This window comes from Sparus aurata, chromosome 23 (genome assembly GCF_900880675.1).
Source record: "Sparus aurata chromosome 23, fSpaAur1.1, whole genome shotgun sequence".
Classification (NCBI taxonomy): Eukaryota; Metazoa; Chordata; class Actinopteri; order Spariformes; family Sparidae; genus Sparus; species Sparus aurata.
In genome coordinates this window covers 1480702-1506651 of record NC_044209.1, presented here as the reverse complement: position 1 = coordinate 1506651, position 25950 = coordinate 1480702, and the positions used below count along the sequence as shown (strand labels likewise).

The window sequence follows — 25950 nt, the reverse complement described above, 5'->3', positions numbered from 1 at the left end:
CCTCCAAGCACCACCAGCAGCAAAGCATTTTTCAATAGTTTTATTAACAAACTTATTTTTCACAATCACACAATGCTGGCAGTCTGGGACAGCAGAGGAGGAGAGCCCACAGGAACTGGAGAGAAGCCGGCCTTTAAACCCTCATCTTCCAGGCAGGAACCAATCAGCTCCCAGGGACAACCTACAACCAATCACACGCACACATACTCTCACTCAGGTAAAAAGAGGGATATTAAAAGACAGACAAACATTTATGACCTCTAGGGTCGTAACACTATCTTCTGGTGATAGACTATTATTCTAACTATCCAAAAATTGCACAACTGTCCAGTACATCAGCACAGTCTATCATCACGCACATGAAAGGGTTTTTTGCCAGACATGGAATTCCACAATGTGCTGTAGGGCTGTAAAAATTGCTCCAAAATGATGTTCGAATATTCGCTCTAAAAAAAAACACATAGGTTCGAACCATTTGAATATCTATATTTGCGCATTATGTCAATAACAGGAGGACAAAATAATACAACGAGACATAACTACTTGTAAAGGTATTTTCGGGATATGGTACATTGGTTCCAATTCTTGACAAAACTCTCTGACGCCCGTGCCATCAACTATACTGATCGGCCTCATGTCTTTGCATATGAACGAAGCAAGTTTCTTCAAGCATGCCTCTTGTCGTGCTGCAGACAAAGAGCTTGTGGCAGGCGGTGAAAAATATGTAGTTGAGGCTGATTAGTTGGTTTCATGGCATGCTCATTTGGGTCTACATTTTGAGATGTGCTCTCATGTTGCTAATGGTGGAAAGGTAAGCTAACTGTAGCCTACACAGCTTGCATACAACTTTATCTCGAGTGACGCTTGCAAGTGCAACTCCTGTGACCTGTCCCTGACCCATTATGCAGTGTGCCCACTTGCAAAGCAGCCACTGATGTGTTTTTTTTTTCCAACATCAAATATTGATTTTCACAGTCGAATCTGTTTTTTTTTTAAATATTCAAATTTAGAATATTTGTTGACAGCCCTAATGTGTTGTCAGTGACAATGGTCCACAGTATGACTGTGGTGAGTTTAGTGAATTTGCAAAGCAATACGGATTTTAACATGTCTAGCCCTTTGTATCCACAGGCTAATGGACAGGCAGAAAAAGGGTTCCAAATCGTAAAGACACTGTTAAAAAAGGCAAAAGACTGCAAAGCTGACCCGGCTTTGCTGAGCTACAGGGCTGCAGCTCTGGAGTGTGGAGCATCCCCTGCTGAGCTACTCATGCATTGCAAGCTGCACACCACAATTCCACACATTCCAAGACACAAGGATAACAAAAACAACGACAAACTGACTGACAAAAGGATGAGACAGAAAATGAATTATGACAAAACAGCAAGGCATCTGGAACCTCTTCAGGGAAGGGATGTTGTGAGAATTGAGGGCCCTGAGCTCTGGGACAGGAAAGCAACAGTCCTCAGTGAAGTAGGTCCCAGGTCTTTTGTGGGTAAGACAGAGAATGGACAGGTGTTAAGGAGAAACAGGAGGAGTCTGTTAAAGACTCAGGACATTGAGAATCAAGCCAAGGAGACTGGATCTGAACAGCAAGAGGGTGCTTCCCCGATGACTATGTCACTCAGAAGGTCTACCAGACCTAGGAAGCCTCCTGAGAGGCTCATAGAACAAGAGTGAACTGTTCAACTAATAAAATGTGAGAGAAAGTTGACATTTGGCACTGTTATATAAAAAAAGTATTGTTAATCCTCATACTGAATTTGATATGTTATAATGTGTTACTGTTACAGTTGTGTAAAATGTGAAGAACAATACTGTATTTCAGTGTTTGATATTCATTTGATTTGATCAAGGAGATTAATGGTATTTTGAAATACACATAGAGTCTATGGGCTAGGCCATTTTGTGCTGCACTGAATTGATGCATATGGTTCATGTTGTATTTGCCTATTTGGAAGGGGGATGTAGTGATATGTGGTAGCAGAAGCTCACCCATAGGTGGCAGTGTAACCCCAAGGGGCCTCTGTGAGACTGGATGTGATTACAGGTAGTAGAAGAAGTTCTTGAGCGAGACAACGGCTGTGTCTCAGTTCAGGGTCTGCATCCTTTGAAGGACCCAGGTTTTGCAGCCTGCAAAGGCCTGGTCCTTCGAAGAGACCTGCAAAGCCACGTCAACCTTTGTTAAATGGGGCAGTCTACCCTTCACAGCATTTCCTGGTTGCGTCACCAGATGTTCCTGCCCCTACCCGTACATCACTATTTCTGCAGCCCAGGTCCGTGAAAGTGTCAAGTAGAGTAAAGTTTGACTGTCAAATATGTTTGAGCTTCAGGAATTCCTGATTTCCTTTTTAATCCTCCTGCTTGTGGAGGAAGAGGAGAAGCGGCTCTGGTTTAACTCCGGCTGAGAGGACCGTGGAGAGGTAAACCTGTTATTGAACCAACAGTAATGTTATCATTATTATCATTATTAGATAGCTAACAATTTGTGGTGATTAAAAATATTAAAAATAATTCCTTTTTAAAATGTTTAGTAGATAGTTTTGTTTGTTGTAATGATTTAATATTATTATAATATATTATGATATTATAGTTCTTGCCTCTTTCTCAAAAAAATCTTAATGACATGGCAGCCATGGATTGAGTCAGAACTGCAGACCCAGTTGATGGACAATGTGGTGGACAGTGGAGACTGGATCCCCAAACACCCTGAGTACCGACCCAGATGATGTCCCACTGACACCAGGGTCTTTATTGTGGCATCCCATCCAGCCCAGCAGCACTGCCTTAATAGTAGAATAGACCTTAACAGTAAACATTCAATCCCTTGTTGTCCCTGAAAAGTAGCACTTGATGCCCTTTGCTGTTATAAATTGTACTGTAAAACTGTAAAAGTTTTAAATACTAAATGGAATAGACTACGTGTAACAATAGAACAATATTTTGAACAAATAGGTTTAAAAGAACTCGTAAATTAACTAAATAACAACAGAAATAATGTAATGATTGTCCTCTGGAGCAGAGAAGAGCCTCTCCATCCTCTCTGAAGCATCATGTCCTTATTTATCCTTCCTCCTCCTCTTCCTCCTCGGCCCTGGCTGCCTCTCCTCCTCCTCATCGTCTTCATTCTACTCCTCCTGGTCACTTGGCCCTGGTGTGTCCTCAGGACAAACCTGCAGCTACTTAGAATAGTTGAGATCCATCTACTTCTGTCTGATATAAATACCAGTATTTACACACACGGAGACAGTGTCAGGAAAGTTGAGATTCATACACTCCTGCCAGACACAAATGCAAGAAATGGACATTATACATAGTCCTGAAATGATTCTGAAGTACACAAAAGCTCTGCCTGCTGGATTGTGTTTGCAATAATTACAGTGAAAGAATGTTTAACAGTGATTGAAATAAATGTATTGGAGGTTGGAAATGTAATGAAGGGAATGTTAAATCATTATATTAAGGTTGTGTTGGAGGAGAAAGTGAAGAAGTAACAGCACTGTGTGTAAGAAAAAGGAGAAGTGTTACACTACAGGCTCTGTCTGTCACTCTGTCTCTAATGATCATTTTGATTATGATCATGATCACAATAAGAATTTAGTGTTGAACTTTGCTATGGTAAAAAGATGTGTAATGTGTAACCGTGATTGAACTAAATGCATTGAAGTTAAGAAATGTAATGTTAAATCAGTAAATAAACTGGATTGAGCTGAGGCCAAGAGGAAGCGTCGAAAACCTGATCATACCTTAAGCACAGGCACAGACCATGACCGAGGCGTGTAAGATATTTACAAAATTGTTAACCTTCATCAAGGGATTATAAGCCATTGAACAGAGGGATGGCTGAGAAAATGTCCAAATAAGGACATAAACCAAGCCACTGTCCGAAGCAAAAGAGTATATAAACCGAGAAGCACGGAATAAAGAGCATTCTTCCACTTGCTCCAGCCTTGAAGAAACACCTGAGATGGAGAACGTGAGCGGCCTAAACATCGCATAAGGGACTTCAAGAAATCTTTAGCAGAAACAGACGAAGGAATTAAGAGCACAATGGATTAATCATTTTTGCCAACATGCTGTAAATTACAATTTGGATATTGGAGTACTTTTGTTCACTCTGCTGGCATGAAGTTTGGAATTAAGGGAAATTGAGAGACCACAGGCGAACTTTCAGCAGGAAGGGAAAGGCAAGCCATGGAAAGACCTTACCCTCTCCATCTCACCTAAATGTATGTATTTCTAACCAGGCCTCGGGTCTTTAGATTAATTTTTTATTTAAAGTTTTGTGATTTTATCAATAAGGATTTTTGATAATGATTGATTGTAACTGAAATACGTATTGAGCTGTATGCTTTGCCCTTGCTTAAGTCTATGCAATAAAACCAACATACTATAGCTAAAGTTGTGGACATTGATTTTATTGTCTCTTTGATGGAAGTAAAAAGTAAGGTGTTAAGTGTGCATGATATCTTAAAGGTTCCTAAAGGTTAATCTAGCCTACCAAATTGAAACAGCCCCTTAGGGTTTACTTAAAGCCCCTAAAATCCAACCTAGCACCATACCAGGTGCACAGATCATTTATAGGAGAGCTGCCATAACGGGCGTGGCTGGAGGCCATATCTGACTCAAGGGCTATTCATGTCAGGTGCCAAACCAGAGGAAGCAGGGCAGATGTTCGGATTCAGGCAGTGAGAAGCTAGGGAAGTCTCATCACTACCAGCTTAAGAAATCCCTATTTATATTCCCATTTTTTAAGCAACCTTTTTTAGGTTTAGGGATCTAACCCTTTATAACGGAGAGTTGGTCAAGTGCCTCCTGGACAGGTGTAAACTCGGGATCTAACAGTCAACAGATAAGAGGGTTCTAATTCCCTCTTCCTGGAAGGCCGCATATATGGGCTGCATTTGGAGGAGCCTTTGAATTGGGACAGCCTCCCCGCGGCGTTGTGATGTAATTGACCTTCAAACGCAGCCTCCGAAGGATGCAGACCCTGAATTGAGACACAGCCAGCATGTGAGTTACAAAATAAACAGCTAGCTAAAGCTAGTATAAAGTTCAAGCTGAAGCGTTATTTATATGCACAAGAACTTTACAATCATGGTCAATATAATTTGGCTTCATGACAAAAAAATATATATTCCAAGATAAAAACAGATATCGACAAAGTAATGTCAATTAAAGCTAGGGTCTACAATCCTGGAGAGCTAGCAAGAGAGCTAGCAAGATTTAAAAGTGGCACCTCCTCTAAGTTCCACCCCCCCGCCAGTGCTCCGTCCAAAGCCACTCCCCCCACAAACTGGCAGTGGGACTCAGCAGGGAGAAGGAGATGCCGGAGCAAGACGCAGTAATTCAGCTGAATTTAGCACGGAGCAGACAGGAAGTCAAGCGCCAAAATAACAAACTACATCCGGTCACTCAATATAAAACACTCCATGTTGACACCAGCACACATCGTGAGGCCAGCTGTCTACCGTACTGCGCCGTGGCTGACTCAAACCGCAACCGGTGGGGATTGCCGGAAGGCGGAGCAAAACCGGATCGGAGCCGCATCGCAGCGGACCGTATCCAGTGGAAATTGGGCCGACTCATTAGCCATTCTCATGGCTAAAAACAACACACAAAGAAGCTAACGTTAGCATTGGGCTAATACGAGCTACAAACATAGCCAAGCTGGCAAACCTTACATATTTCATGAAAATAACAAATACCCCTAAAACAGACAAATAATTACCTGTCCAACAGAAAGGGAGCAACCTCTGCATCACTTTTCAAGCCCTTCACATGCCCCAGTTGTCTCCACCGCTCAAACGCCGCACCGATGTTGACTCGGTCCGACTTCTTTCTTTATCCAGAGCCTTTTTCGTTGCAGCCTTTTCTGCCTCAGGCTTTCTTTTCCTTGCCTTTTTAGCGGGGTGAGCTGTTACAAGTAACGCTGGCTGCATTTTCTCTGCCACTGTAACCAAATGAATGTCTTCTCCTGCAACTCCGTATTTCTGCAGAGGAGTGTGCTGAACATTTCCGGCATCAGTGAAACGTAACGTGCTATCCGGGCCGGATGGCACGGATTGGTCAGCTTTTTCTCAGTCCTACAGCTGCCACAGAGGTCCGATTATTTTCGTTCCTTTTTCTGAATACATAATGTATTGACTACTCTTAGGATAGCAGGATCATTTCACCCAGTATAACAAAATGTGTTTCTGAACAACATTACAGACCCTAGCTTTAACTAATAAATATGTAATCTAAGTTAACATTAATCTTTGATAACATTCAGTGTGTTTATCTTCTAGGCTAAAACAAATGTGTCCCAGATTTGTGTTGAATTTTACAATAAATTTTACTATTGTATTGTGTTAGACTATCAAACAGTACTGTTAGCTAGGAAATGGTTGAATGCTATCATTATATGTTGTCTTACATTAGCTACTGGGTTGTCAAATGTGTTGTTTTAGAACAGCCTGATGTCCTTCCTGATGTTCACTAGCCAATGCCTTTTCACTTGGTTATCAATCATTAAGAAGTGAAATGACAGATTTATCAGATTCCCTACTGTATGTTTACTTGACTTGACACCGAGATCAACGCTGCCTGACATTTGAGCCTGCCGACCCAAGCATGTTGTCAGTGAAAAATGTTTGCATGTGTGAAAATTATCTATTCCATCACATGAGACTGTCTGTTTCAGACAGCTACTGAAAACACCCTGCTATAGATTAGTCTTTTTATGAAAAGCTCACTGTTTTGCTTTACGTGTCAGTGTTTCCTCTACATTCATCTAGGAGTGGCGGCCCGCCACTCCTAAATCCTAGCCCCCACTCCTTAAAATTTCTTTTTTTTTTTTTTTTTTAATTGTCGCAAATACACCACCGCCGCATCATATCTCCACCTTCACAGCAGAGTCCTGCACTGGGTCGGGTGTCGTGAGTGCTGAGGTAAACTAGATAACCATCTTGCTCAGTATCTACTCTTTGGAGTAGATCCCCCCCCTCCCCCAATAACTTACTGGTGCCATCGACGTTAATTACTCGCAAGAGCGCGGCCTCGAAAGTGACATCACATCAAGCATCCAGGCAACAGGTCAGAGAGTCAGAGGAGTGTCATCTTGAAAATAGGGCAACGACTCACCGGAGAAAAGGTAGACTTATAAGCTTAAGAAAACTTAGAACAGATTTTATAAGTTCAATAGACATTCGCATAATATTGATGGCCAGCTAAGGTTACGTAACATATCGGTAGCTTAATTAATTGGGCCCGGTGCCAACTCAACTCAGTGTCGCTAACGTGAGTAAACTAATTGATAGCATTAAGCAAATATATACACGCTAGGGATGTAACGGTTACCGGTGTCACGGTAAACCATGGTAAAATGCCCGACGGTGAAGGGTACCGTTTTAATTACCATGGTAACCGCCGCGGTCGGTAACCACAGTGTGGAAAACTCGAGGCGCATGCGCAGCGTGCAACATGCGCTTGTTATGTAGTGAAGAAGACATGGCGGAGGGAGGACGTGATAGTAGCGGCCCTCACTGCATTTTTCCACCTTCAAAGAGAACCAGTCTGGGTGTATTCTGGTTATTATAAGAATGCTCAGGGACAGCTGGTCAAGGATGGCAGCCCTGTCTGCAGGAGCTTTGAGAACAAAGTTGTTGCGAGGGGCGGCAACACCTCCAATTTACTTACTTTAACTTTACGACCATCACCCGCAACTGTTCAGCGAATGCAAGGTAAGCTAACCTTAAGCTCGGTTGCATGATGTATGTGTATGTCGAGTTTTCTCTGTCTAATTTGCTGTTGTCACTAATGTAAACTGACCAGGTAGTGGTATAACGGAACAAAGTTGATCCGTTTAACTTTTTAAAGTCGACCTAATAATTCCCCAAATATTGATGCAGAGCTGCAGTGAGGAGGATTTGAGACAAACACATACTGGATGGACTGAGTTAGTGAATACAACCTGACTGAGATGACTGACTTTCATCCCAGCTCCGTTCACCTGAGCAGCGTCTATCTGTGGCTCAGCAGCCATCTGACCAATCAGATTGACCGAGTCCACTGACAACAGAAATATATAATACTTGTGGATTATTTGTAGAATAGACTATATATAAAGAATAATATAAAATGGTGAATATAACAAGTGTCTAGATAGAGATAAGAGCCAAAATAGAGTATTCATAATTCATTTAACAACAATAAACCTTATTGTTTTGATCTAAAAAAATTATCCAACCTGTTCCTCACAAAAGTGATGTGATCTAAATTGTGAGTTTTGTGATCTGTTGGTTGCACCCTTAATATTAAGTAACAGTGACAGTAATAATTAATAATGACATTCTCATTCATTTTTTTCACAGAGAGGGTCTGCTGGCCAATCGAGTGCTGCTGCCACTACAACTCATTCTACCACTGTAACGCAGACATTAAAGGACACGTTTCAAAAACAGGCTGCGTCATCACAAAAAGCCAATGACCTATTTTGTACAGTTTTGATACATTCTTTTATAATTATTAAATGTTGATTTTGCAGTGTTTTGTCTTAACAAAACACTGCAAAAATATAAATCTTTATGAAATTATTTCAATTTATCAGTGTTTTTTCAACATTTTGAAGACATTTTGAAAAATACCGTGGTATACCGATATCCGTGATAATTTTGGTCACTATTACCGCAATGTGAAATTTTCATACCGTTACATCCCTAATACACGCCATGATGTAACTGCTGACTGCATTTTCAGATGAGCTTGTTCAAATGTTTTATTTATTATTTTTTTATTTTTTTTGTTTATTCGGACATGTTAAAGACAAAATAAGACAATAAAATAAGTTTTAAATAATAATACTAATAATAATAATACTACTAATAATAGTAATAATAATAATGCCAAAACAAACAAACATCAGGCATACGGCAAATCATTAAATCCCACCAGAAAAAAGCAAGCAAATATTTCATGTCCGAAAAGGAGCAGGAAGGAAGTGTGAACTTATCGAGTCCTACTTCTTTTTTAAAAAAAAATCTATATTTCATTTTTTAACTTTATAATCATTCTTGTGAAATCAAAAATTCAGATCACATAAATAATAAATAAAATGTACTTAAGCAACAAAACAACCTATGCATCCTATTCCATCCGGTATCCATTCAGTATATTGTCTTTGAACATTCGTTTGAACTTATTTAATGATGTACATGTTTTCAGTTCCTTGTTTCAATTATTCCATAATGTGACTCCTTTGACTGTAATACAATGATATTTTGTGTTTGTTCTTACTAATTGTTTCTTGAATATATCGTTTCCCCTCAGGCTGTAATGATTTTCTTTAAATTGAAACAACTCTTGAATACTACTGGGTAATAATTTGTTTTTGGCTTTATACATAATTTGAACTGTTTTGAAATCGACCAAATCGTTAAATTTTAGAGCTTTTAACTTGATAAACATTCGTTGTTTCTCTGTAAGTGGTTTTATTTACAATTCTTATGGCTCTTTTTTGAAGGATAAAAATTGGTTTAGCATTTGTTTTGTATATGTTACCCCACACTTCCACACAGTAGCTTATATATGGAAGTATGAAGGAGCAGTACAAGGTGTATAGTAATACTTAGGAAATCTTTAACTTTGTATAGTACTGCAATTGACTTTGATATTTTAGTTTTGATATAGTTTATATGTGGCTTCCAGCACAATTTATTATCAATTATTATTCCAAGAAATTTGATTTCAGACACTCTTTCAATGACAACATTGTTTATCATGAGTTTCTTATTTGAATTTATTGGTCGATTTCCAAAAATTATACATTTTGTTTTATTTAGGTTCAATGTTAGCTTGTTGTAATCAAACCATCTCTTTAGTTTTTTTTAACTCCATCTCAACTGTAGCCATGAGTTGTTCCAAGTTATTGCCACAACAGAGAAGATTTGTGTCATCTGCAAACACAATCGTTTTTAATAAATTAGAGACCTTACATATGCTGTTTATATATAATATAAACAACATTGGTCCCAGTACTGAACCCTGTGCAACCCCACAACTGACCTTCTGAAGTTGAGATTTGAAGTTGTTATTCATTTGTACGTACTGATGCCTATTCTCCAGGTAACTGCCAAACCAAGATAGTGGCACCCCTCTGACTCCATATCTATGCATTTTCTTTAACAAGAGATCATGGTCAACAGTGTCAAATGCCTTTTTTAGATCTAGGAATATTCCTATTGCATATTCTTTGTTCTCAATTGCAGATGTTATTTCTTCGACAAATTCCATTAATGCAAGTGAAGTTGTCTTGTTAGCCCTAAATCCATATTGCTGATCACTCAGTATGTTATGTTTTGTGATGAAATCATTTAATCTGCTATACATAATTTTTTCTAGTATTTTTGAAAATTGTGGCAGTAAAGAGACAGGTCTGTAATTTGACAGTTTATGTCTATTTCCAGTCATATATATGGGTATGACCTTTGCTATTTTCATTTTTTTAGGAAATATTCCCTTTTTTAAAGATTGATTGCAAATATGCGTCAGAGGTTTCACTACACACTCAATGATGTTTTTAATAATAAACATATCGATATCATTCGAATCTGTGGACCTCTTACTCTTAAATGACTTTACAATTTCAATAATTTCATTTTCATTTGTTCCCCTTATAAACATCGATTCATTTACAGTTAAGTCACCACTTCCAAGATCAACTCTACTATCATTCCTTACAATTTCATTAGCCAGACCAGGACCAACACCAACAAAAAATCATTAAATCCATTTGCAACTAAATTCATGTCAGTGAATCTATTGTTCTTTACCAAGAAATAATTTGGGTATTCTGGTTTTGCAGTTGTTTTGTTTGATTATCTCATTCAGTACCTTCCATGTTTGTTTAATATCACTCTTGTTATCCTCCAATAATTTACTGTAGTGATCCCTTTTGCTGCTCCTCATAATTCTTGTCAGTTTGTTTTTATAAGTCTTATAGATATTCTCTGCTTCAGTTGTTCTTTTCTTTAAAAAGTCTTTACATAACTGATTTTTCTTCTTACATGCCTTCTGTATTGCCTTAGTTAACCATGGTTTCTCAACAAATGTTTGCTTTACTACTTTCTTTATTAGAGGACAATTTTTTTCATAGGGAGCAGTTATTATGGACAATAATGACTCATATGCTTCATCAACATCTTCCACATAAACTTTGTTCCAGTTTTGATGTGTTAGATCATTTCTGAGAGAATGAATTGCAGCTTCTGTTTTGTGTCTAGTTAATATAGTAGTTTTACAATCTGTCTTAGTCCTGGTACTGCTTTGGAGAGTTGTAAAAACTGGCAGATGATCGCTTATATCATTTATAAGTAGCCCACTTACTATTTTTCTGTCAATTACAGTGGTAAATATGTTATCAATTAGTGTAGCACTATGTTTTGTAATTCTAGTAGGTCTAGTGATTGAGGGATATAGACTCATAGTGTACATTGCATTTATGAATTCTGCAGTTGAATTCTTTTCAAATGTGTTAAACAGATCAATATTGAAGTCTCCACAAACAAAAAGCATTTTCTTATTATTTGTATCAGCATACAATTCCAATAGCTTTTCCCTGAAGGTATCAATGCATGATCCTGGTGTTCTATATACACAGCTTATAGTCATATTTTTCAATTTCTCAATATCCATTTCCACAGTGATACACTCCATAAGATTATCTATAGCAATTGACATTTTACTCACTAATTAGGGCCCGAGCAGGTCATCGACCTGTGAGGTCCCTATTGTAATTGGAAGGACTAGTGTACCGCTTTAACTGCAGTTTTGGAGGCCTGAACATACCCAAAAACTCACCAGATTTGGAATATACGTCACATCTAGTGAAAAATTTGATAATTTAATGCCATTGGGCGAGGTCGTGACCTGCAGGCTCTGTAGCGCCCCCTAATGTTCTTCCCTGCCTTCCACATGCACGTAGATGAACGAAATTCGGTACGCTGATTCATCGTGAGCAGACGCACAAAAAAGTCTGTGGGGACCATACTGTCACTCCAACAGGAAGTCAGCTATTTAGATGTGTGGCGGCGTTTTTGTCCAATTCATGCCTACTTTGAAAATTATCTTGTCCTAGAGCTTAAACACCACAGTCTTAAAATTAACTCAGTAATTTTCTTCATGTCTTGAAGAACAAAAGTTATTAAAATCTTTCAGCTGCGACATACTTTAGTGGGCGGGGCAGTGGAAACCATTTTTTTCCCTCGCGGTCAAGCATCGAGGCTTTATAACTTCAACATACAATTTCCTATCCACACCAAACTGCTCGTAAGTGTAGAGGGTGTCTCCCCGAACACATCTCAGCATCAATACTTAGTCTGCCATTTTGATTTTGGCCGTCATGTTGAAATATTGACAATCTTCGTACTTAAATTATCTCCTCCTACAGACGTCACGCCACCGACTTCAAAGTCACTCAGTAGCATCCTCTGACCTTGAAGAAGTAAAGTTATTAAAATCTTTATCCTACGTCATACCTGCTGGCCACAGTGGAGCGGGAAATTCGAATCCTTCGCCGTAAAGCATCGTGTCCTCATAACTTCTTCATACAATTTCCTATCTCGGCCAAATCTCTCAGGAATGCAGAGGGAGTCGCCCTGATGAGATCTGTGTGGTCATGGGGCGTGGCCGTGACGCGTGGGCTCTGTAGCGCCCCCTATTGTGATGCCCCGCCTCCTACTTGTACATAGAAGGACGCAAATCGGTACGCACCTTCATCATGACCAGATGCACAAAAAACCCATTTGGATGCTTACTCTCACTACAACAGGAAGTCAGTTATTTAGATGTGTGGCGGAATTTTTGACAAATTCATGCCGACTTAGAAAATTATCTTGTCCTAGAGCTTAAACACCACAGTCTTCACATTAACTCAGTAATTTTCTTCATGCCTTGGAGAACAAAAGTTATTAAAATCTTTCAGCTGCGACATGCTTTAGTGGGCGGGGCTGTGGAAACCATTTTTTCCCCTCGCGGTCAAACATCAAGGCTTTATAACTTTAACATACAATTACCTATCCACACCAAACTTCTATTTAGTGTAGAGGCTGTCTCCCCAAATAAATCTCAGCATCAATACTAAGTCGGCCATTTTGATTTTGGACGCCATTTTGAAATATTGCCAATCTTCGTACTTAAATTATCTCCTCCTACAGATGTAACACCACCGACTTCAAAGTCACTCAGTAGCATCCTCTGACCTTGAAGATGAAAAGTTATTAAAATCTTTATCCTACGTCATTCCTGCTGGCAGTTGCGGAGCGCGCCATAACAATCCTTCGCCATGAATCATCAAGTCCTGATATCTCCTTCATACTATTTCCTGGCTCGGCCAAATCTAGAGGGAATCTAGAGGGAGTCGCCCTGAATAGATCTGTGCATCAATACTGTGTCATATCCATAGCGCCACCCACTGGAAACCCACTGGAAACATGAAGTAAGTTTTATCGCAGTCAATTTTGGCGCCCTACATGCATGTACATGAATGAAATTTGGCATGCATGTGTGTTATGAGAAGACGCACAAATGACTCATTTACACCCGCACTCTCAGTCCAACAGGAAGTGGTCTATTTAGCTTAGAAGCACATGAATGTATGATGTACGTGATACAAGTCGCCACTAGATGGCACTGTTGTCTTTCAAGGCACATGTATCCTATCTAGATAACCTCTGAATGATTCCATTCAATTCCAGTAAGTCAGCCGCATATCCATCAGATTTTATTGAAACTTCAAAAGGTGGCAGCATGCACTTCTTGGAATAAAAACTGGTAAACAAAGCAGAACTTAGATCAAAAGCTTGACACTGATAGACAGCCATAAATACATTTTTGAAAGAGGGCAAGTGAAGCATTATTCTGCACATATTTATGTGCAGTGATGACAAACATAGTCAGATGTACATGGCATTTGCAGGTAGTTTTGTCTGAATTGCACGTTACAACAGGGCATATTTGAATGGTAATGGGTTGAGCCACATAATGGATAAGTGAGTGGTAGTGAGCCACAGCACACAATTTTCAAATAAGCCAATTTGCTAAGAATGCCATTTACGTGTTGTGTCTGCCCTGTCAATGTGGCACACAACAAGATGTGTGTAGTTGTGATTCTGCCCAACTCTTCCGCGATGAACGAAGTGAATTCCACTTCGATATGAAACAACTGAGTGAGTTCTTTGGTTAAACACCGCTACTGCAGGACGCTCGTCAAACCTGGTCACTTGACCGCTGTCCCTTTCCAAAAGGAAGAATCACATCTGGCTGCACTCCACTACCTATCTAAATCTGTGGCATTCCACTTCCATCCTCCCCTATGATGCGCTGCCTTCCTGCCTTCACGGTGACAACAGAAGGCAGTGTCTTATCTGCGCCGGTGGTCGAGTGGTTGGAGTGCATGCCACATACGCAGTGGACCCAGGTTTGAATTTAGGGCGGAGGAAGTTTACTGCAAGCCACAACCCCCCCTTCTCTGTCCCACTTCCAATCTAGAGAAGGCCGTAACACTTCACACAACGTAGCGGTGCAGAATCGATTGTCAAAACGTACCCGATTATTAAATGTTTTAGAAATCATTCACCTGCAGCCCATTAGGATTTCTGTGGATTGCACGAAGTTGTTCTGACTTCACCTGAAAGCGCTTGATACTGGCAGGGGCAACCCACCGCGTTACAAACACACGTTGGGAGAAGAGGCTGATATTCACCCCCGGCGTGCACCGTCCCAAACGCAGGCGGTTGCCGCCTCCGTGAACAACAATGAGGAACGGGGCTTAAGCCGCGGCGCGTTTGGATGGCGGCATGCCCCGACGCGCGCGCGGACTGCGAGGGCCCGTTCATCACTGCTTGCAGTTTTAATTTACTATTATAATTTCTATCAATGTAAAGAGCTACTCCACCACCCTTTTTCTCATTCCTGTTGATATAAAACTTCTCATATCCCTCAAGCTCAACTGTTGCTGCTTGCTCCTCATTAAGCCAAGTCTTAGAGATTGCTATTACAGTAAATTTCTTATCTAATTCTTTTAAACAATATTGTATATTTGAAAAGTTTGCATTGAGACTCCTACTATTGAAATGAATTATTGTAGTAGTGTAGTATTCACACTGGTTATGTGAACTGTTGTAGAAGTTATTTTCAGGATCAATTTCATTTTCCATGTCTTGTAGTTTGTGTTCTGTATATTCGAAAGTTTTAAATTCCATTTTTACATATTTTTGATTCCACATTTGTTGCTGTTCCTGTCTGTTATCTCCAATTGGAGATGACTGATATCTGTCAGAGCTAGTCATTGTTATCTGTGATGTATAATCACTCTTTTATGTTGTTCCAATACCTTGTACTGTCCTTTTGTGTTGTTCTTTTGAATTCAGTTGTATTTATCCAGTTCCTGAATGTCTCTGATAACGAGCACTTTAGCCTCTTCTGGTGATCCGTTCAGCTTTATGTAGATTTTGCAGTTTGCAGTCCATGTAGATTGGATTTTCTTCTGCCTCCTCAAAAAACTTGCTGTTTTGGCAATATCTGCATTCCTTTTCGTCAGGTGCTCATTGAGATAGACATCTGACCCCTTCAACTTTCTTCCTTGTCTCAGTAGCGCAGTTTTGTGTTTTCTGTTCGTGAAGCGCATTATTATGGCCGTTTTTTGGTCAATGGGGATATTTAACTTTTACTGCCAAAAACAAGTAAAAACAATGAGATCAGTAATTTTATTATAAGTTTTGAAATATACTCAATGATGATCGTTTAGTAATTTCATATTAGTTTTTTTTTTACTCTTTTACCTATTTTTTGGGGCCCCTGTCAGTCAGGGGCCCTTGGAATTGTCCTAACTTTACCCCCCAAACGGCGCCCCTGTTCATGCTGATTAGTGTTCTAGTGAGTGTTTGTGCGTGTGCCCGGCAGAGGGACGGAGACAGATAGGCTGTCACAATGATTAATTCCTTGTTTGAATGACCCCAAGCTCACCTCTGTCTTCTTCCATCTCCTCGTGTTGGGGGAAGCCCATTGGATGTTCAACTCCAAAGTGGGTGTGGCTTAGTGTGTTGTTAATATTTAAAACAGTCATCAGTTTGTGCATTAACTGATAAAGATGCTCTATCTGAGATACTTCAGCAGCACAGAGGAGCAAGCCCCAAGATGTCTCAGCACACGCAGACAGGAAAGACCAACCCTTACAGTCGTGATCAACTGGACTGACTCAAACCTGCGGGGAGTATGAATCGTTTAATCATTTACCCATCAAAAGATTTGAGGCCCAAATGAAATAATATACCAAAATTCTGACACTTTGTGCCACTAGGAAGGCTTACATTCAATATATTACACAACTTCACCACGTTTCATTTAGAGATAAACATTTTTCTGGAGGATGAGCACATGGTTTGGCTCTTCTGAGCTGAAAACAGATCAAATGGGTGATGCAATCTTAATCCAATCACTAATCACAAACATAGAAAATAGTGTTCTCTTTCATAATATTTCGCTCGATGTCTCACTTTGGGATGCACGCCTCGCTGCAGCCCTCAGAAGCATTAATCTCATTACGCCAATCCTGATTGGCTGGTGAAACGTGTCCATCCACCTCAGGTAGTACCGTCTACCTTAAATAGCGCATGCGGACGGGAGCACGTCATTCAAACACCTCTTCTCACTCGGAGCATATCTCACGTCCAGGGCTAGCTAGCTAAACTGTCCACAGACAGATCTTATTCAGCTTCTGTCGCTGGGCGCTACTAGCTTTGGATATATATTTTCTGCTTCGTCGGTCACACCAGATCGAACCCAGTGCTTTCCATCCCCTCCACGGCTTGGTCAGCACTGTCCTCAACACCCCACTACGGCAGTTTGAGCACCGAGCATTAGCACACCAGCTAATTTCTTGACCTTTTCACGGTTAGCACACCAGCTAACTGCCTCGACTCCCTGCCTGCACACCAGCTCGCAAGGAATGGAGGCTAAAACCCCTCACACCAGAGGGCACGGAGACTCTGGAGCCCGACTCTGTCATTGCGGGAATAAGATATCGAGTAAGGATCCACACCAGGTCTGCTCGAGCTGCCTGGGGCTGGAACACACCCGGCTAGCTATAGACGTCCCCGGCTCGTGTCAACACTGTGCGGTGTTCACTATCAAGAGTCTCCGCAGACGGCTAGCCCGCCAAGCTAGCTTGTCTGGACATGACCCCTATCTCCCTTCCGAAGCCAGAGAGGAGACGGGGGTCGTTGCGGTGGCGACGCCAGAGGCTAGCGCCAGCTGGGCTTCCCAGCTCGACCTAGCCGCGGATCCCCCGCTGGAGAAAGACGTCCTGGAACTGGACTATGGGGACGATGATGATTGTGCCTCGGAACTCCTCATATCAGAGGATGAAGAAGAGGAGGACATATTCATCACTCCGGCCCGGGCTGCGCAGCCTGTGGCTTCCGTCGCCTTTCGGGATGGATATGAGAGTAGCACACCAGCTTCTCCCATCCACAGCTCCGACATGCTCGACGTGTGCAAACGCGCTGCTGCCCGGCTAGCCATCCCCTGGCCCGCTGTCGTAGCTGAGACCACCAGATCCTGCTACGAGGGGAAGAAATTGCCCTTGGCCAAGAGTGCAATGAAGCAACTTCTCCCCATCTTCCCAGAGCTGCTGGATGAGGTGGTGCGCTCATGGAGAGACTGCCCTTACAGCAGCAGGAGCCCGATTCCCGGAACCTCGTCCCTCGACTGTGAGGCGATGGAGAGCCTGGGTCTGCTCCGCATGCCTCCGATGGAGCCACTCGTTGCAGCGCACCTTCACCCCCAGCTGTCAGCGGTGTCCTCCCGGAGCCCGAGCCTGCCATCCAAGTCCGACCATTTTCAGTCAGCTCTGACTGAGGCCACGGGAAGAGCGATGGGAGCTATGGTTCTGCAGGAACGAGCGCGGTGGTTCAACCTCGCCAACCTGTCAGACCGAGAGAGGGACGATGTCCTGGACATGCCCATTGTCCCGGAGGGGATTTTTGGTTCCACGTTGGCCTCGGTGCAACGGTGGTGTGAAGCCAAAAAGAAGGAGGAAGAAGCTCTCCGGCTCTCCGTCCCTCGAAAAGCCCCAGCTCCCTCTCCGCCTGCACAGCGCAAGAGCTACGCACAGGCTGCTTCCCAAGTGTCGCAGTTTAAGACACCTAAACTGCCGAAACCCCAGCCCGCCCCAGCTCCCCTGCCTGGTCGGGCCGGCGGGTCCAAGACCGCGCCTCTCTCCACCGGTGATGAAGCTGGAAGTTCCCCGTTCTCCAGCTCCACCTGTTTGGCTTTCGAGCGTGCACCTGAGGGCCGCCCACGCCCCCATCTCCCGGCTGCCACGGACCGTGCCAGAGCAAGCCGGGAGAGACGGACATTTGACAGCAGAGGGTTCAGCAGTTTCCCCTCTCTCATGTCCACAAGCACGCATACAGACACATGTTTTCATAAAGAAAATAAATTGTGTCCCGCTGCCGCATCCAGGCCGAGTGCCGACGGCGCAGCTAATAAAGAAAGCCGAAACTATCAAAATGGGCGCCACCGCACTGCGGCTGGGGCCTCTCATGGTGGAGGGGCTGCGGTGTGTGTCCATTCTCTCCCTCAGACGCGAGAGATGGGCCGCGCTCGCAGCCCCACCCTGGATGTTACGGACGATCTCGAGAGGATACAGGCTGCAGTTCGCCGCTGTTCCTCCGCGATTCGCCGGTATAATACACTCCCAGGCTCAGGGAGAGTCAGCTCGCGTTTTACAGGAGGAAACCCTCTCACTGTTAAACAAAGGAGCAATTTGTGTCGTCCCTCCTGCACAGTGTCAGAGCGGTTTTTACTCCAGGTATTTTCTGGTCCCCAAATGGGGGGGAGCGGTATTCGCCCTATCCTGGATCTACGTGCTCTGAACAAATATGTCAGGAAATACAAGTTCAGGATGCTTACGCACGCATCACTGCTGCGCCTTATGCGACAGAACGATTGGTTCACTTCTGTCGATCTGAAAGACGCGTATTTCCACATCCCGATATATCCTCCCCACAGAAAGTAACTGAGATTCACTTTCCAGGGGATTTGTCACGAGTACCGCGTGCTCCTTATCGGCGGTGTTTGTGCGGTGCACGGAAGCGCCAATAGCCCCGCTGAGACGGCAGGACATCCGCTTGGCCACAAACCTCGACGACTGGCTGCTGCTGGCACAGTCGGAGCAGGAGGCCAGAGCACACACGCGTATTCTCATACGACACCTATTCGATCCAGGTTTTGTGATAAACACGGAAAAGAGCATACTGTCTCCAGCACAGGGCATAATCTTTCTGGGATTATCCCTGGACTCGGTGACTTTCACAGCACGCCTCTCGGCGGAACAAGTGAAAACTTTCAGGGCATGTCTCGCGCTTTTTCATCCAGGCAAATCTGTTCAATTCAGATTGTGTCTTCGGTTACTCGGGCTGATGGCGTCTGCCATCCTCGTAGTCCATCTCGGCCGGCTCCACATGAGGGAATTCCAGCTTTGGGTGGCCTCATGCGGGCTGGATCCCGTGCGTCATGGCGCACGGAGAGTGCTGGTCACACCGGGCTGCGCCAGGGCGCTGCGCCACTGGCGAGTCCCGTCATTTCTGACACACGGGGTGCCCATGGGCTCCGTCCTGTCCAGGAAGGTGGTCACTACGGACACCAGCCTGACAGGCTGGGGCGGAATTCACGAGGGCCAATCTGTGAGGGGCTACTGGAGTGTGGACCTCCAGCGGTCTCACATACATTTTCTGGAACTGTCAGCGGTGTTCCTCTGCCTAAAACATTTCCTCCCGTCTCTCATGGGCCATCATGTCCTGGTGAGGACGTACAATACAATGACGGTGGCGTATATCAACCGTCAAGGGGGGTTACGCTCCCGTCAGTTGTACATGCTGGCACGCAAACTGATCCTGTGGAGCTGCGGTCGTCTTCTCTCCCTGAGAGCGATGCACGTCCCAGGAGCCCTGAACACAGGCGCGGACCTGTTGTCCAGGGGGGTGCCAGTATATGGGGAGTGGACTCTACACCCAGAGATTGTGGAACAGATATGGGCCCATAACGGTCGGACCGCGGTGGATCTGTTCGCGTCGAGAGAAAACGCGCACTGCGCGCTGTTTTACTCTCTGCGCAGCATGGATGCTCCCCTCGGCATAGACGCACTAGTGCACGCCTAGCCGCACGAGCTATTTACGTGTTCCCTCCCCTGGCCTTGATACGCCCAACTCTGTCCAGAGTGAGGGAACACGGCCACGCACTGATTTTGATAGCTCCACATTGGCCCACTATGCACTGGCTGGCGGAAATATATCGGCTCCTTTGCGCTCAGCCCTGGCAGCTCCTGCTGCGGCGGGACCTGCTATCACAGGGGGGAGGGACGCTCTTCCACCCGCACCCAGAACGCATGGCGTTGTGGGCTTGGCTCCTGAGTGGCTCAACCTGTCAGCTGTGGAACTCTCACGGCGCGTGATTCCCACCATACAAAGTGCTCGAGCCTCCTCCACTAGGTCTCCGTATGACTGTAAGTGGAGAGTGTTTGAGGGGTGGTTTCACAGAAACGGCCACATTCCCTTTCAGTGTCCAGTAGGAGTGATATTGTCATTCTTGCAGGATCTGATTGACAAACATAAAGCCTTCTCCACGGTTAAAGTGTACATGGCAGCTGGCAGCAATCGCCGCCTGTCACGTGGGGTTTGGGAAGCAAACCGCGAGCCAGCACCCGCTGATTTGCCGTTTCATGAAGAGAGCGCGCAGGCTTCTCCCTGTGTCCAGACCACTGGTACCACCATGGGATCTGGCTGTGGTTCTTGAGGGGCTTAAAGGCCCTCCCTTTGAGCCACTGGAGGGAGCAGACTTGAAACACGTGTCTCTCAAGACAGTGTTGTTACTGGCTCTGGCTTCGGCTAAACGAGTTAGTGACTTCCATGCGCTTTCGGTTCATCCGTCATGCGCTCAGCTCTTCCCGGGGGATGTAAGGATGATTTTGAAGCCCAACCCGGCTTTTGTGCCTAAGGCAGTAGGCTTATGTTCTCCTATTGATCTTGTGGCTTTTGCTGCTTCACCAGGTGAGCAGCGGTCGCATGCGTTGTGTCCAGTACATGTGGTGCGCACTTACATGGACAGGACGAATAGTTTCAGGAGGAGCGATCAGCTGTTCGTTTCCTGGGCTAATCCTCATGAGGGGAAACCTATCACAAAGCAGCGCTTATCCCACTGGGTGGTGGAGGCGATTGCTTTGGCCTATACGAGTCAGGGTTTGCAGCCACCTGTGGGCCTGCAAGCGCACTCGACTCGGGGTTTGGCCACATCATGGGCCTTATTCAGGGGAGTCTCTGTTCAGGACATCTGTGCTGCAGCGAGTTGGTCCTCTCCTCTCACTTTTGTCCGTTTCTATATTAATGCTTCTGAGGGCTGCAGCGAGGCGTGCATCCCATAGTGAGACATCTCACTCATATTACTCAGAGAACCGGGGTTATGTAAATAACCTAAAGTTATTTGTCTCTTGGCCTTGAAGATCAAACTCAGCCAACTCTCTGCATATTATCATGAAACTGCACATCAAAATAAAGAAGTCCAAATAGTCTCTGGGTTAGTTAATGAAAGATTGTTGTCAGAGGAAAAAGTCATTAAAAATGTACCTAGCATTTTAAAAGTGGCCATTGGGTGAGAGGTGCTAGTGAGCATCGGATGGAGTAGACGTGCTTCCGGAGGCTCGTCAGTGCCTGTCTTTATATTTGATACTTTTACAGTCTCATACTTAATTTCATCTGCCTCGGGAAAAACATTAACACAGTAGGATCTGGCTAGTTGATTTCTCGCGACGACATGCTGAAAAAGAAGCCTAAAAACATTGTGTCACCAACTTCACCTACTGCTAATGCTAGCGACGCTAGCGGCAGCTCTCCCAGTCGAGCTCGTGGTCAGGCTACAGGTGGCTACAGGTGGCGACAACGTTGGCGATTTGCTGCAAAATTGGGAGAAGGTCTCCGACAAGATCCTCAAAAACATTAACGACAGGTTTGACAAGTTGGAGCAGACTCTTCAGGCGGTACAAAGCTCCCAAAAGGAACTGATGGAAAAGGTAGAGTCTATCGAGGTACAGGTGGTGGAGCAGGAAAATCATATTAGCCACTTGAAAAAGGTTCTCTCCAGCCTGAAGAATGAGAACAGTGCTTTCAAGTCCAAGGTGGATGACCTCGAGGGCCGCTCGCGTCGGAATAATATTAAAATCATAGGCATACCTGAGCTAGAGGAAAGGGGTAAACCAACGGATTTTGTCGAGATTCTGATACTCAAACTTCTTGGTGAGGACAACTTCCAGTCTAAGGTGGTTATCGAGCGGGCACACCGGACCCTGCAACCGCTACCTCCAGAAGGAACCAAGCCCTGCGCCATCATCGCGAGTGTCCACTTCTGCCGAGAGAAGGAACTCATCCTGTGACTTTGGAGGGCACAAGCTGGAGTATAAAGGCAACAAGGTGATTTTTTTCCTGGATTGTAAACCAGATGTGATGCGGCAGCGACGAGAATTCAGCTAGGTGCTTAAACGGTCTGCGTTAGCTCAAGGTGGAGCACAGTCTGCTCTTCTCAGCGAAGCTCCGCATCAGACACCAGGGCCACTTCAAAGTGTCCACCACACTGGGTGAGGCAATGGCATTACTGAACACTGACTCTATAGTTCAATGAACTTAATTGGTCTGTGTGAGACTGTTACTTCACTTAATTTACTCCAGCCATGACAGGCAGCGGAGTTGAGCTAGCTTTTTGTAGCTTTTTTTCAGCTAGCTATTTTTTGTTAGGGGGTAGTCACTTTGTGTGCATTTCGTGGTCCCAGGCATAGAGGGATACACATGCTTCGTTTGGTGAAGCACTTTATGGGGGGTAGGGAACATGTTCAGGGGGTTGTTAGAGTGTTTGTTTCACACCGGTTTGTACGGTGTTTTTGTGTTTTTTATTGTCTTTTGTGGTTTTTTTGATGTATGCCAGATCGTCTTCCTCTAATGGATAATGTCAGTACCTGACAATATTGGGCATAGCAGCATCAATAACAACTTAACATTACTCTCATGGAATGTGAAGGGTCTTGGTCATGTAATTAAAAGAGGTCAGGTCTCAAATCATTGAAGCCAGATATCTTTTTTTTTTTCAGGAAACGCACATTGTTGCAAACGAACAGCACAGACTGAGAGCAAATTGGATTTCCCAGGTTTTCCAAGCACCTTTCCAGGGGCGCCGAGCGGGAAGATGCATTTCCAAACAGCTTAACGAGCTAGTGGCTGCTGCTCATCAACGGGTCTTTCCCCGAGAAAGCAAAATCAGGGAGCCTTAAACAAAAGGAGAAGGCAGAAAGGGAAAGAAAGCAAAGAGAGGGAAGACAACTCCTCACACATTTCTATCAAAAGAAAGGTGAGCATACTTCACAGCTAACACAATTTAAGAACAGTTTAAGCTAATGTCAGCAGTTGTAAAGATTGAAGGCAGTCAGACAGCCATGAATCTAGTTTCTCAGTTTGAGCAGCAGCAGGTTCCTCATCCTCATCTCATCCCTCATTAAGTGCTGACTGAAAGTTATTATTACAAGTAATCGTTTTACATTGAGGTCGTGGACCTCGCGGCAAAACAGTTCAAATTTGGAGCAATATTTAGCTCCTTTCCCTGTAAGCTAGCCTGACATGTTTGGTATCAGTGGAATTATTGTTATTAAGTTCAGGATTTCTATGATGCTAAAAAGTAAGCATGTGACGGCCTTCAGAAGACAGTAATGTTAATGCCAGATGATCATTTTCAGAGGGTTAAAACAGAGTTATAAAATGAAAATAGCCTATAATCCATATTTATTTCAGAATGATTTTCATGTATTAAAAACAGTTCTGAAATAAAAAAGAGCATATGTATGTGTATATATAATATAGTTCAAATTCAGCTATCACTAAAATAGAATGTTTGGTCAGTAGTTTGGAACTCTCACCTTCCTGCTTTGCAGTAGAAACAGAGGAGAACATTTCTGGTGCATGCAGACTGTGTGACTCAGTACCACTCTCAGTACAATCAGAGAAATGTTTATATTTTCTGGAAATCAGAAGATTTAATCACAATGACACATATAGCCTCATTTATGTATTTTTTCACCCCAAATCCAATGCCGCCACCTGTGAGTCTGCTGTTGTGGAAATAAATTAGACCTGCATGCGGGACTACAAGGGAGACAGTGAGCAGTAACCAAGTAACTGTCATGTTGTTCTTCTCACAAATATGGGAATGATAGTCAAAAATATCATTAACCACATGGTTTTATATAAAACAGCATCACATTTTTTTGCCAGTCTATACAAGGGCCCAATTAGATTTCTTTTCATGGGGCCCAAAATCCCTGGTGGCGCCTCTGCACTTTTCATTTGTAGGGAAACATTACATTTCGCCTTGACTCTATGATAGCAGACCCTTATGGCAGATGCTTTTTTTTTTTTTTGTTGACAATTTTTTATTCGTTTTTCATGTCAACATATAGCAAAAAATGTAAATCAGTATAATAAAGAGAAAGAAAAAAAAAGAAAAGAGAGAAAAAAAAGGAACATACAGACCATTCAAGTGTATTCCCTGTTGGCAAACAATATACTATTGACTGTATGTTAAAAAAAACAAAAAACAAAAACAAAATAAGTCCAAACAACAGCGACAGAAAAGAAGAGCACACACACACAAAAAGAAGAAACAGAAAAAAATATATACATATATACACACACACGGTCACATACACATATACACACACAGACGCACGCATGTCTACATATATATATATATATATATATATATATATATATATATATATATATATATATATATATATATATACACACATATATATATATATATATATATATATATATGTATATATATATATATATATATATATATATATATATATATATATATATATATATAAGCATACATATAAAAGAAAAACAACAAACAAACAAAATGAAAACAAAGGTGCATACTTGTTCTAACGTCTAAGAGTCAACCCCCCAACCCCCTACCCCAAATCTAACACATTCACACACTCTCACACTCAAGTCCAGATCCCTGCATGTCCACAAGGCCCTATTTCATCCAAGCTCCCAATCCCCAGCCCAAAGTCCTCCACAGCCAAAATCACATATTGGCACCTAATTGACTAAAGATAGAACAAAATAACACAAAACAAAACCAAACATAACTCAAAAGAAAATCCTTCCCTCCTTGGTGAGTGATCTGCATCAGGGTTCTAAATTAACACCCGCCAACCCGCCAAATGCGGGTTAAAAATCATTTTGGCGGGTGTTAATAAAAACAGCCAGTTTGGCCAGTGATGCGTGAGGCAATCATGTCAGTCAGAGCTAGGGTTGTCAACCGTCCCTTGAAAAACGGAATCGTCCCGTATTTAGAAACAAAGTTGCGCGTCCCGTATTGAGCTTTAAAGGGACGCAAAATCAAAATGGTCTTTAAAATGTCAATGGAATCAATGAATGACAGGGCGTTTTATATGAAAATATACGGTAATCTTACTGCCAGCCCTCTCCTGCTCTGTGACCAATGAGCCGACAGCACACTCACACACGAGAATAACAATGCAGAATCCGGCTTTTCTCATTGGTCGAGGTACTGTCGCTTGCAAGAAGATACCGGAAGACAAGAGACTGAGGCAACTGGCAAAACAATCCAGCATGGCTCACAACGACACAGGTTCACAGGACACTGCAGACGGTACGCCTTCCACCACGAGCAGTAACGTTACTCCCCCGATAAAAAAAGAAAAGGCTGCAAAAATAAAGACTCGAATGAGAAAAAGAAAACGTGGCTGGAAAAAGTATAGATAATATCTGCTGGCACACGTTTTCTGTAGCCCATGGTGAACTGTTTGACGTGAAACAGCTTCTAGTGGTCTACACG

At 43.2% G+C, this 25950-nt stretch overlaps 1 protein-coding gene across 2 annotated transcripts in view; it reads right to left on the bottom strand.

Annotated features, from left to right (window-relative positions):
* Nucleotides 1-25950, bottom strand: part of LOC115576283 (carbonic anhydrase-related protein 10-like) — a 290975-nt gene that overhangs the window by 44557 nt on the left and 220468 nt on the right. Inside the window, exon 5 of one of the 2 annotated variants that reach the window (XM_030408810.1) lies at nt 26-181. The exons of the other annotated variant lie outside the window; for it this stretch is intronic. Coding sequence (XP_030264670.1) covers nt 164-181 — 18 coding nt within the window. The 3' untranslated portion in view covers nt 26-163. Of the gene's footprint in view, nt 1-25; nt 182-25950 lie in introns of those variants that run through there. 2 annotated transcript variants of the gene reach the window in all.